Source organism: Pristis pectinata, chromosome 3 (genome assembly GCF_009764475.1).
Source record: "Pristis pectinata isolate sPriPec2 chromosome 3, sPriPec2.1.pri, whole genome shotgun sequence".
Classification (NCBI taxonomy): Eukaryota; Metazoa; Chordata; class Chondrichthyes; order Rhinopristiformes; family Pristidae; genus Pristis; species Pristis pectinata.
The window spans coordinates 82,676,875-82,704,446 of NC_067407.1; the positions used below are offsets into that span (position 1 = coordinate 82,676,875).

General features: G+C 38.6%; 1 protein-coding gene across 1 annotated transcript in view; it reads left to right on the forward strand.

Moving 5' to 3' along the window:
- The window catches only part of xrn2 (5'-3' exoribonuclease 2), an 88,340-nt gene that overhangs the window by 2,457 nt on the left and 58,311 nt on the right, over nucleotides 1-27,572 (forward strand). Inside the window, exons 2-14 of the mRNA XM_052011537.1 lie at nucleotides 10,882-11,009; nucleotides 11,112-11,223; nucleotides 12,362-12,473; nucleotides 14,256-14,314; nucleotides 14,399-14,488; nucleotides 16,094-16,166; nucleotides 16,282-16,332; nucleotides 16,464-16,621; nucleotides 19,660-19,737; nucleotides 19,818-19,951; nucleotides 21,012-21,069; nucleotides 21,154-21,261; nucleotides 21,784-21,828. Coding sequence (XP_051867497.1) covers nucleotides 10,882-11,009; nucleotides 11,112-11,223; nucleotides 12,362-12,473; nucleotides 14,256-14,314; nucleotides 14,399-14,488; nucleotides 16,094-16,166; nucleotides 16,282-16,332; nucleotides 16,464-16,621; nucleotides 19,660-19,737; nucleotides 19,818-19,951; nucleotides 21,012-21,069; nucleotides 21,154-21,261; nucleotides 21,784-21,828 — 1,206 coding nt within the window. The remainder of the gene's footprint in view (nucleotides 1-10,881; nucleotides 11,010-11,111; nucleotides 11,224-12,361; nucleotides 12,474-14,255; nucleotides 14,315-14,398; nucleotides 14,489-16,093; nucleotides 16,167-16,281; nucleotides 16,333-16,463; nucleotides 16,622-19,659; nucleotides 19,738-19,817; nucleotides 19,952-21,011; nucleotides 21,070-21,153; nucleotides 21,262-21,783; nucleotides 21,829-27,572) is intronic.

Consider the following 27,572-nt stretch of genomic DNA (forward strand, 5'->3'; position numbering starts at 1 on the left):
GCAGGATGATGAAGGTAGTATATTTGATGTAGTCGATGTGGATTTTAGCAAGAAATTAAACAAAACCTCACCTGGCAGGTTTATCAAGGAAGTAAAAATCTATGCAATAAAGTCTTAAGGAAAGCGTTTGGAGAAGGCAGACAAGATGAAGAAAACATAAGTGGTAAAGCAGTGAGGTATTGAGCAATGGAGGGACTTTGGAGTTTGTCACAGATCCTTGGAAGTAGTAGGGCTAACAGGCAAGGTGTTTAAGAAGGTAAGTGGGATTCTTATCTTTATGCACCATGGGATGGGTTGAAAGAGCAAAGAAGTCCTGCTGGAATTGTTTGGAACTGAATCACGGCTTTGTGGAGAGATTGACTAGGTTGGAATTCCCAAGCCCGCACTTTGGCGAGTCCTATCACCTGGTTGTACTTCTACTCCTAGTGTATAGGTAGAAGCTGAGGACCACAGCACCACTGGTGAGGACTGCAAAGGTATGGTCAAGGGAGGTGGAGGAGTGTTTACAGGACTGCTTTGAATCAGTGGACTGGACCATATTTAGGGATTCATCTGCAGATCTGAACGAATATGCCACAGCTGTCACCAACTTCATCAAGACCTGTGTGGATGAGTGTGTGTCTTTGAGAACATATCAAATTTTCGCAAACCAGAAGCTCTGGATGAACTAGAAGGTTCGCAGTCTGCTAAGGGCTAGATCTGTGGCATTCAAGACTGCCGATCCAGAATCCTACGAAGGCCAGGTACGACCTACAGAATGCCATTGTGAGAGTGAAAAGGCAATTCCGTTTAAAGTTAGACACACAATTGGATACAGACAGCTGTGGCAGGGTTTGCATGCCATTACTTCTTAAAAGGTGAAACCTAACAGCATAAATGGCAGTGGTGCTTCACTCCCTGATGAGCTTAACACCTTTTATGCACGCTTTGAAAGGGAGAACAACACGATACTTGTGCAGATCCCCACAGCATCCGGCGACCCTGTCATCTCCATCTCAGAGGCCGATGTCAGAGCATCCTTCAAGAGGGTGAAACCTCACAAGGTGTCAGGTCCTGACGGCGTACCTGGCAGTGCACTTAAAATCTGTGCCAATCAACTGGCTGGATTGTTCAAGGACGTCTTCAGCCTCACTGCTGTGGTTTGAGGTTCCCACCTGCTTCATAAGGGCAGCAGTCATACTGGTGCCCAAGAAGAACATGGTGAGCTGCCTGAACTGCTGCTGTCTGGTTGAATTAACTCCAGCCTTGAGCAAGGACCTGGACCTGCTGCAATTTGCCTACTGCCACAACAGGTCTACAGTGGATGTAATCTCACTGGCTCTCCACTCTGCTTTGGAGCATCTAGACAACAGTAAAGCATACATCAGGCTGCTGTTTATCAATTTACAGCTCAGTATTCAATGCCATCATCCCCTCAGTACTAATCAACAAGCTTCAAAACCTGGTCCTCTGTACCTCCCTCTGCAACTGGATCCTCAACTTCCTTATCGGGAGACCACAGTCAGTGCGGATTGGTAATAACATCTCTGTCTTGCTGACAATCAACACAGGCGCACCTCAAGGATGCATACTTAGCCCACTGCTCTGCTCGCTACACTCATGACTGTGTGGCTAAGCACAGCTTAAATGCCATCTATATATTCACTGATGACACCACTGTTGTTGGTAGAATCTCAGATGGCGATGAGGAGGTGTACAGGAGTGAGATAGATTGGCTGGTTGAGTGGTGTTGCAACAACAACCTCACACTCAACATCAGCAAGACCAAGGAATTAATTCTGGACTTCAGGAAGGGAGAACACACACCAGTCCTCATTGAGGGCTCAGTGGTGGAAGGGGTGAGCAGCTTCAAGTTCCTGGGCATCAACATCTTGGAGGATCTATCCTGGGCCCAATGCATTGATGCAGTCATGAAGAAGGCACGCCAGTGGCTCTGCTTCATTAGGAGTTTGAGGAGATTTGGTATGTCACCAAAGACTTGCAAATTTCTACAGATGTACGGTGGAGAGCATTCTGACTGGTTGCATCACTGCCTGGTATGGATGCTCCGATGTACAGGATCGCAAGAGACTGCAGAGGGTTGTAGAATCAGTCAGCTCCATCACAGGTACAACTCTCCCTGCCATTGAGGACATCTTAAGAAGGCCGGGAGAGTTGTGCCTTTGTCATCCATTACTAAGTACCCTTATCATCTGGGACATGCCCTCTTCTCGTTACTATCATTGGGGAGGACGTACAGGAGCCTGAAGACCCACACTCAGTGATTTAGGAACAGCCTCTTTGCCTCTGCCATCAGATTTCTGAATGGTCTATGAACACTACCTTGTTCCTTTTTTTTGCACTATTCATTCATTTTGTAATTTATAGTAGTTTTGTCTTTGCACTGTACTGCTGCCGCAAAACAACAAATTTCATGACATATAAGTCGGTGATAATAAACCTGATTCTGATCCTGAATTGGTTTCTTTGGAACACAGGAAATGGGTGAGTTTTAAAATGAAGACACAAAAATGAGAGGTCTACTATGGATAAACTATTTTCTTTGGCAAAGGGGACAAAAAAACTAAGGCCCATAAGATGCAAGTTAATTGATAGAAGGGTTAGATGGTCTTTGTTCTTTGCGAGAAAAGATTGTTAGTCAGTGGGAATCTGTAATTTGGTACTTGGAACAGATGCTGAAGACAAAATCCTTTTTTACATTTGAAAGGTATGTAAGTGACCATTTGCAGACCTGTAACCTGGAAGGGTACAGATGGAGAACTGGGAAGAAAGAGTAACCTAAGTAGCTTTTTTTTTGGCCGCAATGGACTTGAAAATCTGAACAGCTGCCTTTATTACCAATAATTTCAATGACTCTGATTTTTAGTGGTACATGTTAGAAACTTGGGCTTAAATAAAATCATTGTGGTAGGAGGCCAGTATCTTTGGGTACACAGCTGATAAGGCAGTGATTTGAAGATTAGAATGTAATTTTGGGTGTGGTTTAACTGGATTTTGTATTTGATAGCTATTGACCTTGGACTTCCATAAACAAGAGAGAAACTGAATAAAATTATTGTATAAGCAACCTATTGATATTGGGAATATTTCTACTCCAAGTTATTAGGACAGAGACCAAAAGGAAAATTGGATAAATATTCAAAGGAAAGGGTACCAATCATGTAGAGGGCACAACTAATGACCAATATCTACTAAAGCCTACTGACTCCCATGGCCATCTTGTCTGACTTTCTTCTGCCCCACTTTCTATGAGGACACTAATTTGCTTGGCTTTGTCACATCTTGCTCTGATTGTGCCAGCTTCCAAGTCAGTGCTTCTAAAGTATCCTTTTCCTTATTTGGGGATTCCTTGGCACCTTGGTTGATGGGACTTCTACAATATATCCTCTAGTTCCTCTAATCCCTTTCCCTTCCTGAGCAACAGCTAGGTTTTACATGTTTGTCTTCAACCCCATCTACTTCCAATTCACAAATCACACAAGTTCTGAGATTCAGGAATAAGGGAGTAGATAACAAAAAGAGAGGTTGGAACTTAGTTTGATTCTATCACCAAACATATCTTCCCCCTTCCTTTTAAGAGCATCTGGTCCTTGGGCAAGACTTGGACCCATTTCTTGATCACCTCCAGTAACTTCCCTTCCCATGGTATCTTGTTCAGATGAAAAAATCTGCCTTTTTACCTTTCTCTTCCCACCATTTGGATTTATAAATGCTTCCCAGGCATATAAGTAATTTTCTTCCACTTCCAATTTGGTTTGGAACATTATCTATTCACAATGACGTATACTCTGCAATGGGGAGATCGAATGAGAATTGGTAAACTGATTTGTGTAGCACTTCCAATCAATCTAAGTATAATCCTGAGCTTCTAGTCTTCTGTGAGTTTCCATCTCTGCCCAGCTCCCACTTCAGCTTCTATCCTTGGTGTATTACTTATTTTTATGGTTAATGCAGACTTGAGAAGCCTCATCTTTTGCTTGGGCTCTTTACAACCTTGTTGCATTCAGTGATTTCAGATGGTTCTGCTCTTCCCGTTTAAACTTCCTCCAGACTCATCATTTGCTTTACTTAATCATCCATTTTGTCATTTAATCTTTTGCACCCCATCTTATTGCAGACCTTTCATTTTGTTATCCATTCCCCTGTGTCTCAATCTTAGAACTTGTTTGATCTGATTTTGTTCCTATTTTAATGAAATATCAACAACCTGATACCTTGACTTTCTCTCTCCACAGATGCTGCCTGATTGCTGTACTTCCAGCATTTTCTGTTTTGATTTCAGATTTCTAACATCTGCAATATTGTGTATTTTGGGGGAATCATTGGATTGCTCTGGGAAAGATCTAATGCATACAAGATGGGCTCAGTTGGCCCCCCTATGTTGTAAGCCTCAATTTATGGATAACATGTCTTCCATGATGGAACAGAAACCTGTGAATGCAATGGCCCTGGCCTTTAAGCAATTTGTTATTATTCACGCGTTCCAGTAGTTCATTCACACTGGTAATCTACAAACATTGTTTTAGTTTTTGAATCAATGTAGTTACTTTTGAAATACCTGTTTAGCTCAAGGGTTATTTGCATCCTGTGTGCTATCACCACAGCTGCCATATGTAACCTGGTCATTTATTTTGTGGCGGTTTGGTAATTTTGTATGTGTAAATCTGTTCTTGCACTTTCTGTGTTACAGCAGTAACTAAATTTCAAGATTGGTGATTCCTGAAGTTTAAAAAAAACAGTCTATAAATTCAAGTTCTTTCTAAATTTTAAGTTCATTGTCAGTCAAATTTACTGGTACTTGGACATTGCTATTCCTTATTTGTTTAAAATCAGTCAAGTTGAACAAAACTGAAGTTAATGCTGGCACAGATGCAATTTGCTGAATGGTCTGCTCTGCATAGTTATTCTGTATCTTGTTAGAAGTTCATGCATATTGCATGTAAAATACATTGCATTGTAGTATTTGAGTAATTGTGGAATTGTGTAGTGTAAATACAGGTCACTGGCACATTTGAGCTTATGCCAAGCCTTGGGGGGGGGGGGGGGAAACAGTCCAATTAGGTTGCAAACTAACATTGGACATGCTCCTGTTGTGTACTTGATTCTTAGACGTGCAGCACATGCTGGGAGGTCCGGTTGGTTTTATTATCTAATTGTTCTACAAAATGAAGAATATGGCATCAGAAGGCAAAATGAATTTTTATGTGCAGAAAATGGTCCTGTCAATAAAAGATCTGTGTACATGGTTTTGAGTGTCAGTTGAATCATTTAATTGAGTTTTTTTTTGTTTAAGGTAGATTGCTAATTGCATATTTGGCTTCATGACACCAAGTACTATAATCACTGCACTACTTGTAATTTTGTATTCTGAGACATTGTGATGTGGTCTGTGTGACATTACTCTCTGATATGTTGATAAATCAGCATCATTGGAGAAATGGACTTGTAACTAACACAAGTGCAATACATTGCAACAAATTAAAATAGAAAATAATTTATTGGGAACATAATCACAAATCTCATGTAATTGAGAATGATTGGTTCAGTACAGACGTCACATACAAAAAAAAATCAGGGACATGAAAATCAAACCAGCATTTTGATGAACAAGTTGTGAAACAAATGAGTCAGACCACGGGCTGATTATATTGGGTGGGGCAGTTTGCTCCTGTCACCTGTGCTTGCACATTACAATGCAGAAGTAAGAAATGAGCTGGAGGTTGGATGCCAGTGCCCAAGGCTAAGTTGTTGCTTGTGATCCTATGGGGTAGCTCCATCAGATGAAGCATGAGGCTGATTGGACTTGCAGGAATAGTGCAGGCAATTAGCCAGATGGACAAAGATCTCAACCATTGTATACAGAACATTATTTTTATAACACTTTTCTGTTGCACCTTATCCTTCTCCAGTTTATTACTCTTAATGAAATTCTACCGTGTTTGAGTCCTGGATTTATTCCATTTTGTTCTGACTTTCACTTTCTCAAGTTACAGCACAGTTGAATTTGTTCTTTCCCATAAGATGTTCTAGGTCTTGTCCCATCATGATGTATCGGTATCATTCTTATTTTAAACTGGAATGTCCCCATGATGAGCAGTGCCACAGCAAATCTGGTAAACTTGGAGGGGGGAGGAGACTGCAAAATAGTTGACGTAGAGGAGAGTTAACTTTTTAAGCAATTATTACTGTTTTACATTGCATAACTATTTTTGATAAATGCAAAATAATCTTAAATAGCATATTAAAGATTACTTTACATGTGTAACAAAATGTGTATTAATTTTGCAAATTCTCCAATAGTAGAAAAATCAGGGTTCTCACTTGCATTTCAAGATTGAGTAGAAATGTTAGCTTTAACTCTGGAGGCATGCTTGCCTCTGAGTCACAGATTTTGGTTTCAAGTCCTGCTTGAGAGACTTGAGTAAGAAATCTTCCAGTAGTCTCTGAGAAAATACTGCAAAATTGCAACTGTTTTTAAAAACCCATGGGAAAATGAATTCTTATATTTGAGATGTAACTGAGCTGCTTAATGTTTTGGGGCATAATTGTCTCTGATTTAAAACAGATTTCACATAATTGTGTCTAGCCCTGAAAAGAAAATACAAGTCCACTAAAGTAGGCATCCTTAGAATACAGTGGGAGTGCAAAAAAAAGTTGAATTGTTTGTGCTGAATGATGGTTTCTTCTGATTCTTGAGGTCTTTGCTATCAAAGGAACCCATCTTCATTCAATTTGACTATTTCCATGTGACAGTGGCTAAGTGACCTGGATGCAGCAACGGTGATGGCCTGTAACAAATTGCTGAAGTGCTGAATAACTGCTTCAGATTTAATTGCCTTGAGCCATGCTGTTCTAGTGCAGCTACAATGCTGGCAGCCACTTGATAAACTGGAAGAATAGACAGACCATAGCTGGTCAAAGAAGCAGGACGCATCCATTCTGCCAATTGCTGTCCCATCAGTCAGTAGAGCGATGGAAGGGATTGTTGACAGTACTGATGAACATTACCTAGTGGCTTAATAACTTGTTCTCTGCCCAGTGGGTTTCCCCTAGAGGCATTTGGCTCCTGACCTTCCCACACCCTTGCTTCAAAGATGGACTTGATCTGAATTCAAGAGATGGGAACTGTTCTTGAAACTAAAGCAATATTTGACCAAATATGCTGTTAAAGAGCTTTAATTTAAACTGAAGTCTAGAGGAACTGAGGTGAACTCAGTTGGCTGAATAAAAAAAACAATGTATTTAATTCAGTGTAGCCTAACATACTAAGGTGCCTCTGGGGCATTACCAAACAAAACCTATCCCTGGGCTGTATTAGGCATCAGAAAACAGATGAGCAAAACCTTGGTTGAGGCAAAAGATATTAAGGAGTGTTGGAAAGGAGGAAAGAAGTGGAAGCGTTCAGGGAAGTTATTGAGTGCTTAAGGCCTTGTCTGTGGTGGAGTGAACTAAATTTGGAGGCCATTGTGAGACTAGGTTGGAGGAAGGAGAGATCTTGCACTTTTGTAGGGCTGAAGTTAATTAGAGAAAAGACTGAGATCACAGAGGAATATGGGGGAAAAAAAGCAAAATTGAACAATGCTTAAATGGAAGCTATTATATGTTGCCAATCATAAGGGTGATGGGTGCTTGGATGTAGGTTCAAGTTAGGACATTAGCAACATAGTGCTGGAGCACAAATCAACATGGTTGTTGGCACTGGAGACCAGTCATTTCACTCCTTGGACATATCTGTAGGAGTTCCTCGAGTAAATATTACTTTCCACTTAATTGGGGCCAAAGACAGGAATGTGATGTGATGCCCTCTGCTTGGCAACTGAGTACAGCTCTAATAACTTCCCTGCAGTCTGTTCGACACCCATCTTCCTCCCTGAAAATTCATTCCTCCTGCTACAGGTACACTAGCTATGCTGTGTACAAGATGCAGTGCAGCAACGTCCAAACTTGAAACCTCTGACCTCTGGAAGGACAAAGATGGCAAGAATATGAGAATACTATTAACTCAAATTGTCTTCCAAATCACACACTGTCTGGATGTAGAAATATCTGTCATTGTTTAGGAGGGGAGGTCAGTCAAAATCCTGGAGCTTGTTGCCCAAACAAAGCTGCGAGGGTGCCTTTGCTGTTCTGATCCCAGTGGACAAATCGGCAACTCACAATTTTCTCAAGGGTAGGTAAGAATGAGCAGTAAATGATTGCTTTGGCAGTGATACCCACACCCTTTGAATTAGTAAAAGAACTGAAACAGATTATCTGGTTGTGTTGTTTATACATTAATTGGCTGGTGTATTTCATACATTACTGCAGTAATGAGGTATTTTAGTGATCTCTGGATGTCATGAAGTTGGGACCTTTTCATTTTAAGAATGCTATTATTCCACATCATTTGGGCTTAAAAGGGTGCATATCTTCGTATTCTTTTTTTCATGGTATTAATCTGCTTAAAAATTTTCATTAAAATTACAGACTATCTGATGTGTGAATGGCAGAATGGAAGAAGAACCGATTCTTGTGTTAGACTTGGGTGAAGGAAGGGTCCATTCAGACTGTGGAACAGATTCTACCATTTAATTAGATTATGACTTGTTTGTATCTTCATTCTATGGACGTGTCTTGATTCACAGTTCATTTCTGAACACAGCTAACTAAACTGCTTGACTGTTTTGGTATATCCAGTTGTCCAAGCTGCAACAGTTTTTAATGGAAGTGCTTTTTGAGTTTTACTGTTCTTTGTGTGAAGAAATGCTTGGCAGCCTTCACCCCCTGAATATCCCAACTCTAATTTGAAATTATTGCCCCCACAGAGGAAGTAGTTTCTTCTGACATTTTCAGTTCATTTTTAAAAACACACTTACGAGGTCAGCCTTTAAGCTTGTACAAGCTAAGGAAAAACAAGCCCAGTATATGTCTATTCTTATAACCCTAGAATCATTCTATTAATTGTGTGCTGCTCTCTCAAAAGCAGTATATGTATTAAGGTAGTGTCCAGAACTGAATGTCTGACTTTAGATGATGTCTAATGAGAGCTTTGTATAATTACAATGTAACTTCTGCACCATTGTATTTCAGATCTCTTGAAATGGCTGTTAACTTTTTTTCTGATTAGATTTTTGTACTTGCACGGTATCTATTATTTACATATACTTAGCCCCCTAAATCTCTGACCTCTCGCAGTCATCAGCTTATCACGTGTCTTGGGTTCAAAGTTGATGACCTTGTTACCTCCCTATATTGCACTCCCAGCTACCACCTACAAACCTAACCCAACAATGATCCATTGCAGTCCTTTCCCCAATCACACTATTTATTTGGTGTTGATAAATGACTTCTGGCACACTTCTAGAAAATGTTTCATGTAGATGATGAGCCTGGAGAAGTTTCTTGCTAATCTTGGAATGGTTAGAGGCAAAACTCATCTTATTTCTTTATTTAGTTAAAGGAAGTAAGATAGTAAGATTATTAAATGGTGGTGTGGTTGGGGGTGGGGTGGGGAGGGGTCAGGGTGCCTTTTATGATTTGGACAAAAAAGCCAAATGTTTACACTCAGCATCTGACCTTCAGCTTAAAGAGTATTTGAATACTGACATTTATGGTATGGCACAATCACTTCATTCAGCTGAGCTGCTTTTTTATTTATTTCTAGTGATACAATTGCACCATAAGAGTAGGGTAATGCACCAGCATGATGCACCATGATCTTGTTGATATCATGCAAGACTTTGAACCTGACTTAAACAAAGCCAAGCAATCTAGTAGTTGTAAAAATTGTTTAGAAAGTATGGCAATGATTTTAATGAAGACTGGGATCAGTGTGGCAGGGACTAAGTGGATGGGAAGTCCGCCCTCTAGTGTGAGGCCTTTGAGAATTTAACTCCTGTGTGTGATCTGCACAATTGGCTCTAATCTTCCACTAGAATGAAATATTTGGTAGTTGGGTGGGGAGAAGGGTGTGTGGAGTGCACTCATCCTACCCAAAGGAGTAGCCTCCCCTGACCAGTGCATGAGTTTAGAAGAGTTGTTTAGAGGGCAAAAAGAAGCCTGGGAAAGGAGCAGACCACAGGTTCCTACTGATGATCTGAGTGACAAAACCAAAGTCTTCTACTAAAATTTTACCTCTTTGATTGACTTTGCTTGTTTGCTGCTCTTGCCAATGTTGGTCTTATGGTCACATCCTGATGTACTCAAGCTCCATCTGCTTGTTTAAGTATTCAGGATGCCAGTAATAGATTAATGTCAGGACCTGTGGTGATAATTTGCACTGGCCACTTTAACTCCAGGTATGTTTTCTTGTTAACTAGATGGGGTTGAAGTTCATCCTTGTGCTTTAGTGAATTGTCTGTGACTGTAATTGTGTAATTGCTACTGACATGTTCAAATGATGCACTGAAGTTGAAGATAGTTTTCACGTTATTATCCCAGTTAACACTATGCTGTAGAGCACTGGTCTGAAATACCACTTTTGGCATGGTGGGAAAATATTTTTACTTCAAAAACAGATACTACAAAACAAAAAAAATCCTCATTTTATCAATTTACCAGCTAGCCAAATGTGCGCAGATTGATTGCTGAACATGGCCATGTTGCTCAGATATGCTTGGCCAGTTAGAGCATATTACGTTGCTGCTTGGCTGTTGAGCGCAGAATACATGATAATCCTTAGAGCTGATTAAATTAGTACTCTAATTCCCAGGAATGTACCTTGAGCACCGAGTGGGTTTCCAGTCTTTTGCATTGGAGGTCTGTAATCTTTGTTAACGGAAAGTCTAATTTTAATTTAAATTAGTTACTTTCCTTTATGAACCTTTTGAGGGATAACGGAATGAAAATTGATTTCCAGAGTTTTTTATTTGTATATTTATGACTTTATTCAATCTTGTGCAGGCTAAGGAAGTCAATGGAGTCAAAGTTCCAGTGGACTGCAGCAAGCCTAATCCAAATGAAGTGGAGTTTGATAATCTGTACTTGGATATGAATGGCATTATTCATCCTTGCACGCATCCTGAAAACAAGTAATATTTCTTAAGTTTTAACTTTTATTTCTCTAGCTTTCCCTGTTTCTTTCCCTTTTTTTTAAAAAAAATTCTGATCTTTGTTTTGAATGCATCTTGCAGGCCAGCTCCAAAGAATGAAGATGAAATGATGGTGGCCATATTTGAATATATCGATCGCTTATTTAACATCATTAGACCGAGGCGCTTGCTTTATATGGCAATAGATGGAGTTGTAAGTACCTGTGTTCTCATGTTCGAAAGCTTAGTTTGAATAAGGTTTAAGGGTGGAGTTGTAAGTACCTGTGTTCTCATGTTCGAAAGCTTAGTTTGAATAAGGTTTAAGGAAATGCTAATTGGACTTTGACATTTTTGCACCAGGGCATTCTTGTCAACACATTTGGCACAATCTACTCTATTTTTTTTTGTTTTTATGTTAATTGCATGCTATCTGCAGTATGAAGCAGAATTCTGACCAGTTCTATATACATTTAGCACAAAATTGGGAAGTCAAATCAGGAGGATTTATGATCCTGTTTCAGAAACTGTTTTATCTTTCAAATTGCTGTTAAATCTGCAAAAGAAAGTTATATATCTTAATATTTGTCCTCAGCCCATGTTGGTGAGCTTGGAAGTCTTCTAAGTTTTTAGTAGGATTTAATAAGGTTTCTTTGGTGCTGAGCCTGCATCACTTGTTTTGTAGTCAGTTATAAATAAATCATCTTTAATGACTCAAGATTTCCCTTGCATTAATCCTCTTATGTGAAACAATACTGTTTAATTCTGAGATTACCCTGGTTGATGTAATTGTAATAAAGTTTAGTTTAGCTGCCTGTTCTTGGGTGGATGCAAGAAGTCAGACAGATTCATGTTAACCACTCTGCAGACCATTTGTAATTAGATAATTGATTGCCTTGATAAGTCTATATTTTTTTTTATTATTTATGTCATCAGTTACCTCCATATAATTTGGGATTAATTATTCCCAGGAGGACAATATCACCAGATCTGGCTTCATTTATTTTGACTCCAAACTTCCATTCCTGTGACCTTCCTATCTCTTAAATGTAAATCGATGTACCTATGTTATGGACTTCCTCAACCTTTACGGTAGTAACATACAACTAATAATACAGACAGTGCATGGCAATACATAAAGGTACAGTTGTATCCAAGGGATGTCAGATTATATTGAAGACAATAATCATAATTAATTACAGCCAAAAACTGCAAGACACAGCATTAATGTAATGCAATAGCTTAAACAAATATCCACCCCTTTCCTGCCAACCCCCCCACCCACCCCCACTAGCTCAAATTGAATGTAGCTTAAGTCATAAGAATACATGTAATGTATGGACTGACTGTTCCAGGCTCCTCGTGCCAAAATGAACCAGCAACGATCTAGACGATTTCGTGCATCCAAAGAAGGAGTGGAGCTAGCTGAGGAGAAGAAAAAAATGAGGAAAGAAGTGCTTTCCAAAGGTATGCCATAATTCTATTGAGAAATGGAATTAGGAGTAGGCCATGCCCCTAGCACCTGCTCTGCCATTCAGTAAGATCCTGACTGCTTGTCATTGTCAAAGGGTGTGATTGTTCTAACCTCAGCTTTGAACGTGATTCTCTGCAATAGAGAATTTTTCAGATTCCCAAACTTACAGATGATTGAATTTCTCTTGACTGCATCTGGAATGGAGTATTCCTTGCCTTGACCATGCCATTGAGTTGCAGGTTCTCTATCCTGAGTGTGTAGCTCCTCAGCGTCCAGTTAAATGCTCTCAGTATCTTCTGACTTTCAACAAGTTCGCCTTTTCTTTCAAACTCCAGTGAATCTCTCACTTAATCTCTTATAAGATAACTCTTTCATCCAAGACTAAATTGAGTAAAACATTTGTTGCACCTCTGAAACCAGTTGTATGTTTCCTTTGATACAGAACCCAAAATTGCCAGCAGTACATAGGAATACAAGAATTAGGAGCAGGACTAGATCTGTCAGTCCCTCGAGTCTGCTGTGCCATTCAGTAAAATCATGGCTGATCCAATCTTGGCCTCAGTGCCACTTTCCAGCTTTCTTCTATACCCCTTGTAGTTTAAATGTCTGTCAAGTATGCCTTCTGTATATTCGGTGACTCTGCCTCCATTTTCCTTGAGGTAAAGAATTCCAAAGATTCATGACCCTTTGAGAAAAGAAATTCCTCCTCATGTCTTTCTTAATGCTTAGACCCCTTATTGTGTAGCTATGAAGCTCCAAAATGGATCCTTGTATTTCACTAAATACACCCAGCTAAATTGGAAGTAACCCATGTATTCCTAAAGTTTTCTTCTCTTCTCCAGTTAAACTGATACATTTCGCCCCTCTATTAGTCCTTATTTTTATGTAATAACATCTCACATGATACATTATTGGAAAACCAAGTAGGTCTCAAGCACTGGTTATTATTTATCCTTAAATAAAGCTCTTAGATCTGACAAATATGATCTCCCTTTCATAAAATCATTGTCACTTTGCTTAAATTATAACATTCCAAGGATTGTGTTTATAATTTCTTAATAATAGACTTGAGCATTTGTGTGCAAGTGATGATAGGCCTATAATCTGTTGTTCCTTATTTTATCAGTTGCTCTCATGTTATATTTGCTACTTTGTAATCCATTATGCCTTTTCCATAATCCAAGGAATTTTGGAAGTGTAATTGTAATAGATGCATTATCTGCAGCCATTTCCTTTAAAATTCTTTCATGTAGGCTCCTTGGAATGATGAGATGGAAGGGAAGAAAAGATATGTTTATTGATGGTATCATTCTGGTATTGTCAGAAATGGTGAAGATGTGCACCCTTTTAAGCCCAAATGGTGTGGCATAATGGCATTCTTAAAATGAAAAGGTCCCAACTTCATGACATCCTAACCTGTACGTCTTTGGAATGTGGGAGGAAACCCACTCAGTCACAGGGAGAACGTACAAACTCCTTACAGACAGCGGCCGGAATTGAACCTGGGTCGTTGGTGCTGTAATACCATTATACTAACCGCTACGCTACCGTGCTTGCCCAATTTTCTTCTGATGGTGGCATTTATTTCTCTCCCCTTTTTCATATCTATCCCATTTCCAATGGCAACAGTTGATCAACCTGTACTTTTGGAAGTTACTGTGATGAACCTCTGAATATCAAAAAAATGTAATTAAATAATGCCATAGCATTTTAGAAAATGAATATAAAGATGATTTTTGAATGTCTACTGTGATTTTTTTTGTGTGTATTTGCAGGTGGATACCTACCCCCAGAAGAAGTAAAAGAAAGGTTTGACAGCAACTGCATTACTCCAGTAGGTATTATTTATTGGAGAATGGACATGAAATTTCAGTGTACATATGGTATTCAGATTTTAATATTGAAATCTTTATTCTAGGGAACAGAATTCATGGACAACTTGGCACGATGTCTTAGATACTACATTGCTGATCGCTTAAATAGCGATCCTGGATGGAAAAACTTAACAGTAAGTGTTCATTAGTTTTAATTTTTAAAGGTGATTTATAAAGTGTACTAGTGCAGCTTATTTTGTCAAGCAAGCCAGCAAAAATGGCAATCTTCCATCTTCATCACCATGCATTTATAATGCTCTTTAAATCAGAAAATAGATGATAAGTAGGAATAAGAATAGGCCATCCAACCCCTTACCAACTCTGCTATTCACTTATTGACCCATGGCTACTGCTGAAAAGGCCTCTGGCCAAGATGCAACACGAGATCTACATTGTTGTAACCCTTCTTCATTCTGGCTTATTTAAGCCTTGCACTGCAGTTATCAACCCTTGTGCTACTACCTTCATGTACATCTCACACAGATGTAATATATTGGTTGTTGAACATGATTGGTAGCATGCATGCTTCTGTGCCAAATGGTTGAGTTCACATTACAGTCCAGAAAATGGGGCACAGGTTTGTGCTGACAGTGGAGTGATGAAAATGTCCTGGTAGCTTTAAAATGAGGACCATTCTGCCTCTTAGGTAGAGAACCCTATAACTGGAACAGGGGGTTATTCCTAATGTCCTGGCCAATATCTGTTGTGTTCAGCCAGTGCCTGCTGAAAACATTTACCTGATTATTATTAAATTATGGTTTTGTTGGAACTTGGTGTGCACAAAGGCTGCTGCATTTCCTGCATTATAATGAAAGCAACCTTTCAGACTGACTTCATTGGCTATAAAATACTACAGGACTTCAAGATTGTCTTAATCACTGTATAACTGCAAGTCTTTTTGAGATGACTAAAACTATCATTATTTTTGTTGGCAAATAGCAATGGAAGTACCACATGGCTATAGAGTCTGGCATTTCCCAAAGATCAGGTTGTCATTGGTATCCATTTGGAAGCTGTTTTGTTTCTTAATAGTCTTTTTGCTCTGACACTACATCTTCTTCCACATTTTGCTCTTTGACTCACCTGTTTTCATTTCCTTAAACTTTGTAACCATTGGTCAGACTATGTTAAGCTTCCTTTTTGCATTGGCCAAAATTGCTATGGCTTGCCCTTTTCTAGTTGAGCTGTATAAACTTCTACACCCCATTCACTGTCAGCCCCCTGCTGCATCCCCTCTTCCAGTCCACTCACTCCCCATCACACCATATATTAGCGCACTAATGAATTTCCATTACAGCATGCAGTCTTTCCAAGTAGATCTCACAAGTGGCTAGTTAAATAAGCCATTTACTTCTTGTGGTGTGATTTCTGGTGAAATCGGGCTAATTAGAATGCACGTTTTGTCAACTGCCATATAAGACCAAAACGCAACATCTTGAATCAAAACCATTCACATTTTTGTTCTGTTTTGATCTATTTTTAAACAGCTGGAACTAAATTTTGACTAATATTCAAAAATTACACCAGATTTTGATCAATACATTTCTTTTTGCCCATTTTAAAATGCTGTATGGTGCTGTCACTATTTTGAATTGTGCACTGTTTTAGAATGAAAACACCATTCCCAATGGTCGTTTGTCTTTTAAGACAGAAAAAAACTTCTGTAGCCTGGTAGACAATATGGAAATCTAGTTTCTATTGGAACATAACTATTGAATTCCTTTTTAAAAATTCACTAGGTTATTTTGTCGGATGCAAGTGTTCCTGGTGAAGGTGAACACAAGATCATGGATTACATAAGAAGACAACGAGGTACATATGCTACATTTTCGTAGGGGCTGGTGGCTTGGGGGCAGGGAGGGACAGAGTGAAGAACATGAGAAGAATTGATAGTATTTTATTACAAATGTTAATTTTTATCTTGCAGCTCAACCAAACCATGATCCAAACACTCGGCATTGCTTGTGTGGGGCTGATGGTCAGTAGTTCTTATTCACGTCATATTGCGAACAATGTAGATTTAATCCTGTTAAGGATCAAATTTATTTTTCACTATTGCTTCATACAAATGGCTAATAAAACAGTGCACATCCTGTTTTCTTTCGACAGCTGATCTTATCATGTTAGGATTGGCAACTCATGAAGTGAACTTCACTATAATCAGAGAAGAGTTCAAGCCAAACCAGCAGAGACCGTGTCCTCTTTGTAGCCAGATTGGTCATGAAATCAACGAATGCCAGGGCTTGCCAAAAGAGAAGCAGGGAGAGGTATATCAGTGAAATCCTTTTATGATACATTACTATCATTTACACTTCAAAATAATTCATTTTCAATGTAACTGGAAGCTGATATTCACTGTAGGTTTCTAAAATATGGGATGACTTTTATTGAAGAAGTGCAGGTTATTTGAGATCCTCTTCCTGTCTGCCACAGATTTCCAATATGTGGCTCAGAACTATTATAAGATATTTCATCTTTTTCAAAATTTCAAGATATTTGACCTTGCTCTTAGCCTTTCAGACTTCAGAAAACTTAGCAGGATGTATTATATGCAAATTTAATCTCGCGTGCTAATTCTGCCAAAGAGACTCCATTTTCAAAGTTGCAGATAACGATTGGCAATGCTTATTTTTAGATGTAGTTAATTATTCAATTAAAAGCAACTTTCACATCTTTCTCCATCCTCGTCTTTTACATTATGCTATATTTTTCAAGCAAATCTCTATAATCTTTGCTCTGATGAAGGGTCTTCAACCTGAAATGTTAACTGTTTCTCTTTCCACAGATGCTCCTTGGTCCGCTGTTTCCAGCATTTTCTGCTTTTGTTTCAGATTTCCAGCATATGCCTTTTTGTTTGTTTTTGTTTTTCACTTCAATCTTTATTCATTGCTACGTCACGAACTTTTATCTCATAACTTGCTGCTACTTTCCGGGCATTAAATATCATTCATTGCAAGTCTGTCTGCTTTTCACAGACTGAAAAAGCCAATTGAAATTATAAGAACAAGCTAAGTATTAGTAGAAGTAACTCAATACAGTTCCTCAAGCCTGTTCTGCCCTTCAGTAAGATCATGGCTACTCTTACCTTTGGCTTCAGTCCCCTTTCCTTCCTGTTTTCCCCTATTCTTTTTGACTCCAGACATCTTTTTTCTCCCCCTCAAGTCTTGTAGAGAACAGCAAGGGGCTACAAAACAGTATGTACTGGTTAAGTGAGCAGGCATAACTAGCAGTGGGCCACATAATCCATTTGCTAGAATACCATATGGGAAAAATGTGAGGTTTTCCGTACTTCCCAACAAAGTGGGTAAATAGAATACTATTTAAATAGCGTGGTATTATTAAATGTTGGCATTCTACAGCCCTCTGAGTTCAAGAATTCTATAGATACACTACTCTCTGAGGTGGGCTGGGAGGGGGCAAATTCTTCTGGTCTCAAATAGTTCTCTCCTTGTGCTGAGATACTACCTTTTAACCCTGAACTCTTAAGAAATATTCTTGTATCTACTCTTCAGCACCTTAGGAATAATATTTTTCATTGGGAATGTTGCCCATTTTTTTTCTAAACTCTGAGTATAAACCCCTTCTTCTCAGTCTGTCCTGAGAAGACAAGCACCTCATCTCGGATATCAAATAGTGAGGCTTCACCACACTACTTCCAAGGTGTGTTACACTACTTAAACGAGGAAACCTAAACTCTATTCTGTAGTATAATTATGGTTTTATTGAAACCCCATGAAAGGCCAGCATTCCAGTAGTCTCTCTGTATGGTAATTTCATATTTCTTGTGCAGGGACATCTAGATATGTCAGAACACTATTTAGTAACCTCATCCTATTTAAATAATCTACTTATCCACTTTGTTGGGAAGTGTGGAAACCTTCATTCCTTGCAAGTGAATCATGTGACCTACAACTGTTACTTATGTTCATATAGTTTTGCAGTCTCATGCTCTCCTCACAGACTTCCATTTCTATCTTTGTATTGACATGGATACATTTCATTATGACTCTTCATCTAAGTTATTAATATCAGTTGTAAAAACACTGATCCTTGAAATGTCACCAGTTAAGGCTTGCCAATCTGAAATTGACCCTTCTAGCCCTACTCTGTTCCTCCTATTAACCAGTTCATACTCGTATTGCGCTTAGCCTGGTGTGAGACATTTTCTGTGGCATCTCATGATTTCCTTATAGAAATCCAAATATATCAAACTCATTACATATATTACATATTATCTCCTCTTTACTCTGCAAGTTACATCTTTAAAGAGCTCTAATAAAATAGGTGAACATCATTTCCCTTTTGTAGAAGAATGCTGACTGCCTAATCAAGTTGAGCTTTGTACTGCAACTTCCTTGGTATTACTAATTGATTTTAGGCTATATGGCCTGTAGTTTCCTTTTTTCTCTTTCCTTGAACAGCAGTGTTATGTTTGCTGTTTTCCAATTCACCGGGATCTTTGCAGAATTTGGGATACTTTGGAAGATTACATTCAATACAACCACCATCTCCCCTGCTCTTTTAGAACACTGGGTGCAGGATATTTACGAGTCTTAGTCCCACTTAGTTTGCTTCTTAAATTTTACTTTAGTGATTGATTGTTTTAAGTTCCTCATTCTTGATTTCTCATTGATATCCTATTTTCAGATGCTTTTGCTGCCTTTTTTAAACCATATAATTTGAGCAAGTTATTAAAAAATGTTTTCTAGCAATTGTGCACATTTTTGTGGTGGGTACCCATTTTGAGGAACACAGTACTGTCTATCACTTTGAATGGTCAAAGAGCTGTATGTAAGGAAGAGGCTGTCTGTATTTAGTCTCTCCATTTAGCTCCTGATTCATGGCATTTCAAAAGAAGCATTTCTTTGGCAATCGATTTGTATCATTTGCTGCAGACTATAGGAAAGGCCAGTTGGGCCATTAAGATCGTGTTGAAATATGAAGCCATAACTGGCATTTATAAAGCATCTAATGCTCCCATGAAGCATGTTGAGGAGCTGCTATAGACAGCTAAAATGTCAAATTAGACTTTTAAGAATGCCTTGGGGGAGAATGAGTACAGAGCTTTCAGCTGAATTCCGAAGCTTGGAGCCTGGATAGCAGAACTGCCAAAGATAGGGCAAAGAAAAATGGAGGTGTGCTTGAGGGCAAGTTTGCGAGATCAACAATTTGCACACAAGTGTTCCAGTGTGGGTGGAGTAACAATAGCCAAAATAAGCTTGGTCTTCATTGGAGGATATTTTTTTGAGTTGGACCCAGTGGATTTGCAGTTTCAAACTTGTGCTTTTGTTTGTTTTTCCTTCAGTTTGATCAGTTTGCAGGCAATGCTCCATGTGGTGCAGAAGTTGAGTTCATATTTATCCGGTTAACCGTATTGCGTGAGGTGAGTTAATTCAAGAAATATTTAAACTGAAAGTATTTGGTGTTTGCCGTACAGTGAAAGATTTTTTTTTGAATTACCAGTACTTGGAAAGAGAATTGACAATGGCGAGCCTGCCCTTCACATTCGACTTTGAGAGGAGCATTGATGACTGGGTATTTATGTGCTTCTTTGTGGGAAATGATTTCCTGCCTCATCTGCCCTCGCTGGAAATTAGGTATGCTGATTTAAATATGGAGTATCTTTTTTTTTCCCCTGTAAATATTGATTTAGTTATAAATAATCCCCAATCACCAAGAAGGAAAATAGCAACAGGTGCAGGCTCCCATCCATGTCACATGCCGTTATGACCTGGATATATTTTTGCAATCCCTTCATGGTCGCTGCATCTAGATTCTGGAGCTCCAAGAGAATGGTGGGGGGGGTACCTATTAATAGAAAGATTATATCATTTTAAGGCGATGGCCCTCCACCATCTACTCCAGGGCAATAAGCAATGAGCTGTATATGTTTCCCTTGCTGGCCATGCCGACATTCTAAATAAAAATAAATAAATTAAAACGAGAGGACCTCATTGTAAATTTGTGATGTGGGGGTTACCGATTATAGCATCAATGGGAAGCCACAGTTGGAGACCAAAACTTGTGGCCGAGAAGTAGTGCTTTTAAAACCACTAACCTGCCTGATTCTCTGCTCACCATTTTGCTTCCAGATGTCCTGAGCCCTGGGACATACCTAGCAGGTGCAAAATTTTAATCATGCACCTAACTGATTTATCTTCCTTCTGTAAGATGAGAAATGCACATGCTCTGCTCTGGGTTACCATAGGAATGGCAGTGTACTTCATGCAGAGTTGGGGAGTTTTCCTTGATTTTTTTTTCATTTCAACTTGATGGTGGCATGTTGTGGGAAGCACTGATATTAATAATAGCTTTGTGACTGAGATGGCACTTTTTTTGTTGTGACCAATAACAATTGAAATGTTGCAAATTTAGTTTTCATTAGTATATAGGACTCATGGATATTGTAAAAATCACAATAGAATTTATTTTTTATATTTGGATAAATAATACTTTTGGGCAACATTTCCATGCACTGAACAATTGAGTATTTCATGGATTGCATTGATTTACGAAGGTGGGACAGAATTTGGAAATGCAAACGATTCTGTAAAATTGACTGTCTTTAATTGGAGTTCAGATCTCATGGCTAAAATCTTGATCATTCGCAACACATTCTTGAAACTGAACTGAGTACTCTCTCTACTTATTTCTTAGGGAAGGTGCAATTGATAGACTGGTTGGCATTTACAAGAATGTAGTACACAAGACTGGAGTAAGTAAAAATAAAAGTGTTGAGAGTGTATTTCATTCCAAAAACTAAATTCAGATAAAATTCAAAGATATTTCTTCTTTTCAGGGATATCTTACGGAAAATGGTTTTGTCAACTTAGAACGAGTTCAGATGATTATGACCGCAGTTGGAGAAGCTGAGGATAACATCTTTAAGAAAAGAAGGGAGGATGATGTAGGTTATCTCAAGTTTTGTGATCTGTTATATGTTAAAGATATGATCCTCAATGGTTGCATCTGTAGTTAAATTGCAAGTTACATTCATCCTAATTATTAAGTAGAAATTATTCAGATATTTTAGCATAGCATTAAACTGCAAAGTGCATGTTACCAATCAAAAGTAAAAGCACACTTGAAGTTTGTGAAAATCTATATGAAATAAAATGTTTAATGGGGATAATTGTAATGGTGGATTCATATAAAGTTATTGTCTGCTTCACTGTTACTCATCTCACGTGTAAATTGGGTGTCAAGACTTGAACAGGCAGAGGATAATTGATACTGCTGCTTCCATGGGTCTGGTCCCCTTTGTTCTCCATTCTGGATTCAGGCCATTGGGGTGCGCATACATTTTGAATGCAAATGCTCCAGGTTATAGTGCAAAGGAGCCTTGGAGGAATTAAGCTTCTGTAAATAGCTGCTTCTAAATTCAGCTGTTAAACTTGCACGTATAACACTTGAAATCTACTTTTTACAGGTGTCATTCAGAAAAAGGCAGAAGGAAAAAAACAAAAGGATGAAAGTAAGCCATTTCCTGGTTCTGTCATAGAAGTGCATATTAACGTTTGTTGGATTTTCCAGAATGCTGTAAATTTAAAAGGGAGGATCTCCAAAACAAAACCTAGATTTTATTGGCTAAAAGCTTCTCAGAATAACTGCTGACGAGATACTAGATGTGTTTTAATTTTGATTATATATATCCCTCACTTGTTTAGCTTCAGATTTTTTTTGTTGTCTCACTCAGAGGGTCATGAATCTTCAGAATTATTCAGGGCAGAGGTAGTTAGAATTTTGGTAAACAAGGAAGTGAAAGGTTATTGGGGGTAGGCAGGAATTTGGACTGTGATCTTATTGAATGGTGGAGCAAGCTTGCCGGATGTACTCCTAATTTGTTTGTTCATAATCCCCACCTGCCTCACGGTGCAGCACACCCTCTGAGGGATAATCACGGTAATAATTTTTCTGTCTAACTCACCCAATGTCATGCTGACTATTGGAACTTCACTCTTTGCCTCAGCTAGGAACAAGGCCATTGAAATTAATGCTATTATTTTCGATGGTTGCCTTGGCATTATGATGTTAATGCAAAGCAGGCTGATGGATGAAACTTTGCACCTCTCCTCCCCCACCCACCTTCCTGCTTGTTTATACCTTCCATGTCTTGCTCCAACCATACTTTTGCCTTGTACATTGATCTGGTCTAATACTGCTCTTGCACATGTTCTTTCTTTGAATATTTGACATTTTCACTGCATTTTGCTTATTATTTAAATTGTTCATTTATTCATTCCCTACCCCTTGCATCATACAAAAGAAATGTTTGTCTTCATACTACAAATTAGCAACCTAATTGAAAACAACTGTGTCATTTCCCACACATGTACTGATGACATACAGCTCTACCTCACCATCCTAACATTTAGCAAGTGTCTGAAACTGAGCCAGCATGAATGATCCTGAGATGAGTTTTAGACCACACCTCTTTCATCCCCTTTTCCAACTCTCTGACATCTTCCAATTCCACCCCACCTCATCTCATTTGCTGAAACCCTCACCCTTGACTTTGTCATCTCTAAACTTCACTCTTCCAGTGCAGTCCCAGCTGGCCTAATTCTAGCCACCATGAACTTGAGGCCATCCAAAACTATGTCATCCAAAACTATGCCCATGTACTAATCTATCCAAGTCCTGGTACACTTGTTAAACTATTGCTTGCTGACCCAGTTTAAAAATTAATTTATTTTAAGATTTTCTTCCTTGTTTCAAAATCTCCATTTCGTTACACCTTAATGCCACTGTAATCTCCTCTGATATGATCACCTCTGAGATATCCATGACCTTTTAATCATCCTATGGTGTCCACTGTCTGAACCCTGCCATCCCACAGTCATCTCCTTTTAGAATGCTCCTTAGAACCCAGCTCTTTGATTAAACATTTGTTCATCTTCCCCACTGTTTCCATGTGTTTTCCTTAATATTCCTATGAAACCCCAATGTTTTAAAAATACTAAATGCAAGTTGCCTTATTGTGCAATCTGGTGAGTGCTTTTTATAGGTTCCTGTGTATGCAGGTGAAATTTAGCAGTTCATATTTAGGAGGCAATAAGTTTTCTTTTAGTGTGGTAATATTGGTAGAGTTGCAAAAACTGGGGGTTGTAATTTAATGGGATTATCAGGAGTCCAGATGTTACTGTTTGGGAGTAGTTAATTTTGGGAAAGATATTGTTCAGAAATTGAGAGGACTGTAGGAGTCCACCTTTTTTATTCTGAGACCCAGATGCTCGGTTTGGTTTGTGTATGCTTTATATACTTAATGTGGATAAACATTTGTTCCCAATTTCTCTAGGGCTTAGCTTCTGTTTCTGCACTCTGCACAGACTGTGGGTAGGGGCTGTAATATTGCCATATTACCAGAGTAAGGCAGATCAGGATAGTTGTCTTATTGCATGAACTCCGTATGGGAGCTGGTAAAATACAAAAACCAAATTTCATATCTTCATCAGGTCTCAATCAACAATTATCAGTTAATTTACATTGAAGAATGTTAGTATAATGCACATTATTAATTCCTAAGATTACTCAGTTATGTTGGATGTGTACCAAGCAGCAGAGTGGTCCAGAAAGGATTATCTTTCCAGATGACTTGATTTCCTCTGGTGGCAGTTTGGTTTGGCTAATAGAATTTTATTTTTTGTTTTCCCTTGAGATATTTAATGAGAATATTCTGTTTTATGTTTAATATATTGACGTTACAGTGTGGGAATGTGTGACTCATCCCAATCAGTCTGTGTTGGTCTTTATCCTTTGTGAATTATAATTTCATATCATTTACCCACCCTGTTGCTACCTCCCTTCAAATTCTTTCCCTTCTTCCTCCTGTTTGACCTGTTTTGTATTTCACAACTTATTTTGTATTTCCACAACTTATTAATCCTCTGTGAAAATGTTTCGTTCACCTTTGTGAGCATTTAAGGTACATAATACTATTTTCAAGTTTCTGAAACCCTGGACAATATTCCCCCAATTGATGAAATGGTTTCACAGACGTTGGAAATCTTGCCATGTCAATTTTCATCATCATTTTTTTTTCAGACTGTTTATGCTGTTAGGACACCTTACTGTGATGAAGGTGATTTTTAAATTGCATCCATGCAACTTGCCTCTGAGGCACTTAGTACTCTATCTTTTGCTTTATTGCTGCTGTTCTAGTTTTAAGTTAGGTATTCCTATACCAAATATGAGTGTATCATTCTCATGGTGGTGTGGTCCATCTTCAGCCAGTGGTTGACCCTGGCTCGTATAACCCATCTATGTAGGTGCTTCCATTTTGTTCCTCCCTGCCTCTTTACAGTAGGGTTCTAATGGACTTGCGACTCATTGTGGCAATTTAGAATCACGCTATTCAAGGAGTACTCTAATGAATGTGTCGGAGATATTGCAAATGACCATGACTGCAGGGGTGAGCGGAAAAAGTTTCTGAGATGTTGGCACTGGTTCTGGGGAAGTAGGGGTATGGACATGTTGGATAAGTTGATTTCACCATGTCTGGAATTGGTATCCATTGGAAAAGGTTTAAACCATTTTTGCAGGGGTATTGAGAACCTGAGAGTTTTCAGAATGGAGCAAGGCACAGTTGAATGTGAACATTAATGGATTATAAACATGTTTGGAAGGTGGAAGGAAATGAAGGGTGTGGAGGGAAAGGCAGCCAAGTAGGGTATATACTGTGATTCAGGGAATCCAGGAGATATGGCTGATAAACTCAACAGAGGAGATGAATGGAAATGTGTATGAGAACATGATATCATATCTGTAAATGAGAAATGACTTAAGGTAAAGGATGCTAGCTTCTGGTTACAGGAGTTAGATGGGCTTGAGAGGGAGAGAAAGAGGCAGGTGTCGCAACAGTGGTTTTAAACCAACAACAATTGCAGCTGTGAGAAGGGATGATATGCTATAAGGGTCAACAAATGGGATCGTATAGATTGAGAAATGAAATAGCAGCAATCACACTGGAAATGTACTTTCAACCCAAGTGTATGTAGGCATGTTTTTTGAGAGATGCAAAAATAATAGGGCAGAAATTGTAGGGGATTTCCATTATCGTTGCAATAGCTGGGACATAAACAGTGTAAAAGAAAGAATGTGCTGAATTCTTAAAATGGATTTAAGAGGATGTCTTTAGTAAGAATGAGGGAAGTCCAACAATTTAAAGGAAGTACTGGACTTTGTTCTGAAGAATGAACCTGGGTAGGTGGAAGGGGTAGCAGTGCAACTGATGGTGATCAAAATTCAGCTGGATATGGCATAGTTATTGGAAAAGGACAAAGACCAGAAGTTATTAACTTAAACTAAACAGATTGGAAATAGCCATTTCAGTCTGTGAAGGTGGGAGGCATTCAGGGAAGAGAGGGTGAGGGCTCAGACGATATGGTTGTGATTAGAAAAAGGTGGGGATGAAGTGGTTAGGGGATGAATCTCAAATATGGATTCCATCACCATTCCCTTTCCCGATGGTGAAGCACATTCAACATCGGATACGGCAAACTAAAACAGAAAGCCTCTGTCATACTCAGACACTGTATAAAACACAAGTTCAGCCCCAGCTAGGGTCCTGTGAAAATTTCGACGCCACACTACAAGAAGGATGTGATGCAACTTGAAAAGGTGCAAAGATGAGAGAGAATGTTGCCAGAATTTGAGCATTTTGGTTGTGTGAAAGATTGGCTGGGCTGGTAGTTATTTTCTTTGGAACCAAGAAATCCGAGGAGAGATTTAATTATTAGATGAGGTGAACTAGAAGGACCAATGTCCCGTAGTGATGTCAATAATGGTGGTGGGGGGGGGGATATAAGATTTAAATTAATTGGAAAAAGGATTGAGAGGGAGTTGAGGGTAAAGACCTATCACCCAGAGAGTGCTACAGGTTTAGAACTCTGATAGAGGACAAAACTGTCAACACATTTAAGAACCACCAGGCTGAGTAGTGGATATGTCATAACCTACCAGGGGCTGAAGTTTTGACTGATATGGGTGCAGTGAGCTGAATGGTCCAATTTGAAGGATGGAGATGGTTTTCCTGATCATGGTGGTATTCAGGTGGAAGCATGTGAGACTTAATATACAAGTAAATGTACATGCTCTCACTGGATGTATCCTTTCCTTGGGACATACAAATCCATCTGTTTTCAAATGTATTTTAATAATTCCTTGAAGTTGGCTTGAATGAGACAGTTAATAACTGCACTAATCTGGTAGACCTCATTGGGGCATGCAGTAAATGCAGTCATTATATTTTCAAGGATCATAAGTGCTCACAATTAGTACTGCAGCTCTTACTATGATGATTTTTGTTATATTATTCCTCTTTCTATTAATTGAACAATTGTGAGTATTAATTTGGTTCCACAAACACCTTGGTGTTCTCTTTGCATCAGCAAAATTCCTTACATGGAAGGCACATTTGTCTTTAAATCTCTAGCTATAGAATTATATTTTGTGGTTATTTAAATGCTTTAGTTTAACTTGATTCTGTCTGATACTTGGAAATGTACTGTATCATGACTCAAAATGTGTCACAAAATATAGCTTTTTATCACAAATTATAAGGCTTCTCGTACAGGGTTCTCAACTTGCAGTGAAACATGTTTCCATTATGTTGCAACCAGCCTCTTGTTAGGGTAAAGAAAGTTGCGTAACTTTTTCCAAAAGGCTCTCGCATTGAAAGAAAAGTGCCTTATCAACTACACAGCTTTCACATTTGTTGCTCGGATTTGAGAATCTTTGTAATTCTGTGTGTCTCAGAATAGATTGAGTCATTGCTGTTGGATGTACAAGGGAAAATTTTGGGTTTGTGCAGAAAATTGAATTTGAATAGTTATCTTAAGTTATGGTTTTGTTTTGGAATTTTATAAGACCGTTAATTTATTGTGCTAGAAACTCCATCTTTGGTATGGGCTCAGCAACTTTACTAAATTCTGTTTAACTTATTTGGACCACATTTCCTATAATTAAGAAAAATACAATTCAGTTAAGTACTCTCTTCCCAATCTTCAATTGTTTTAATCACAAAAAGATGCAAACAAAAACAGTTCGCTCATTGATTCAATATTATGCAGAGACTACCATTAAGAAACATTTTTCGTTGTTGAAACTGAACTTTTCCAAGTAGGAACAAAATTCCCAAACCTTTACAAATGCATTATTTGCATGAAAGTGGAATTGCGAAATATAAAATTTAAAAATTAAAATGTTTTAGAAAGTAAT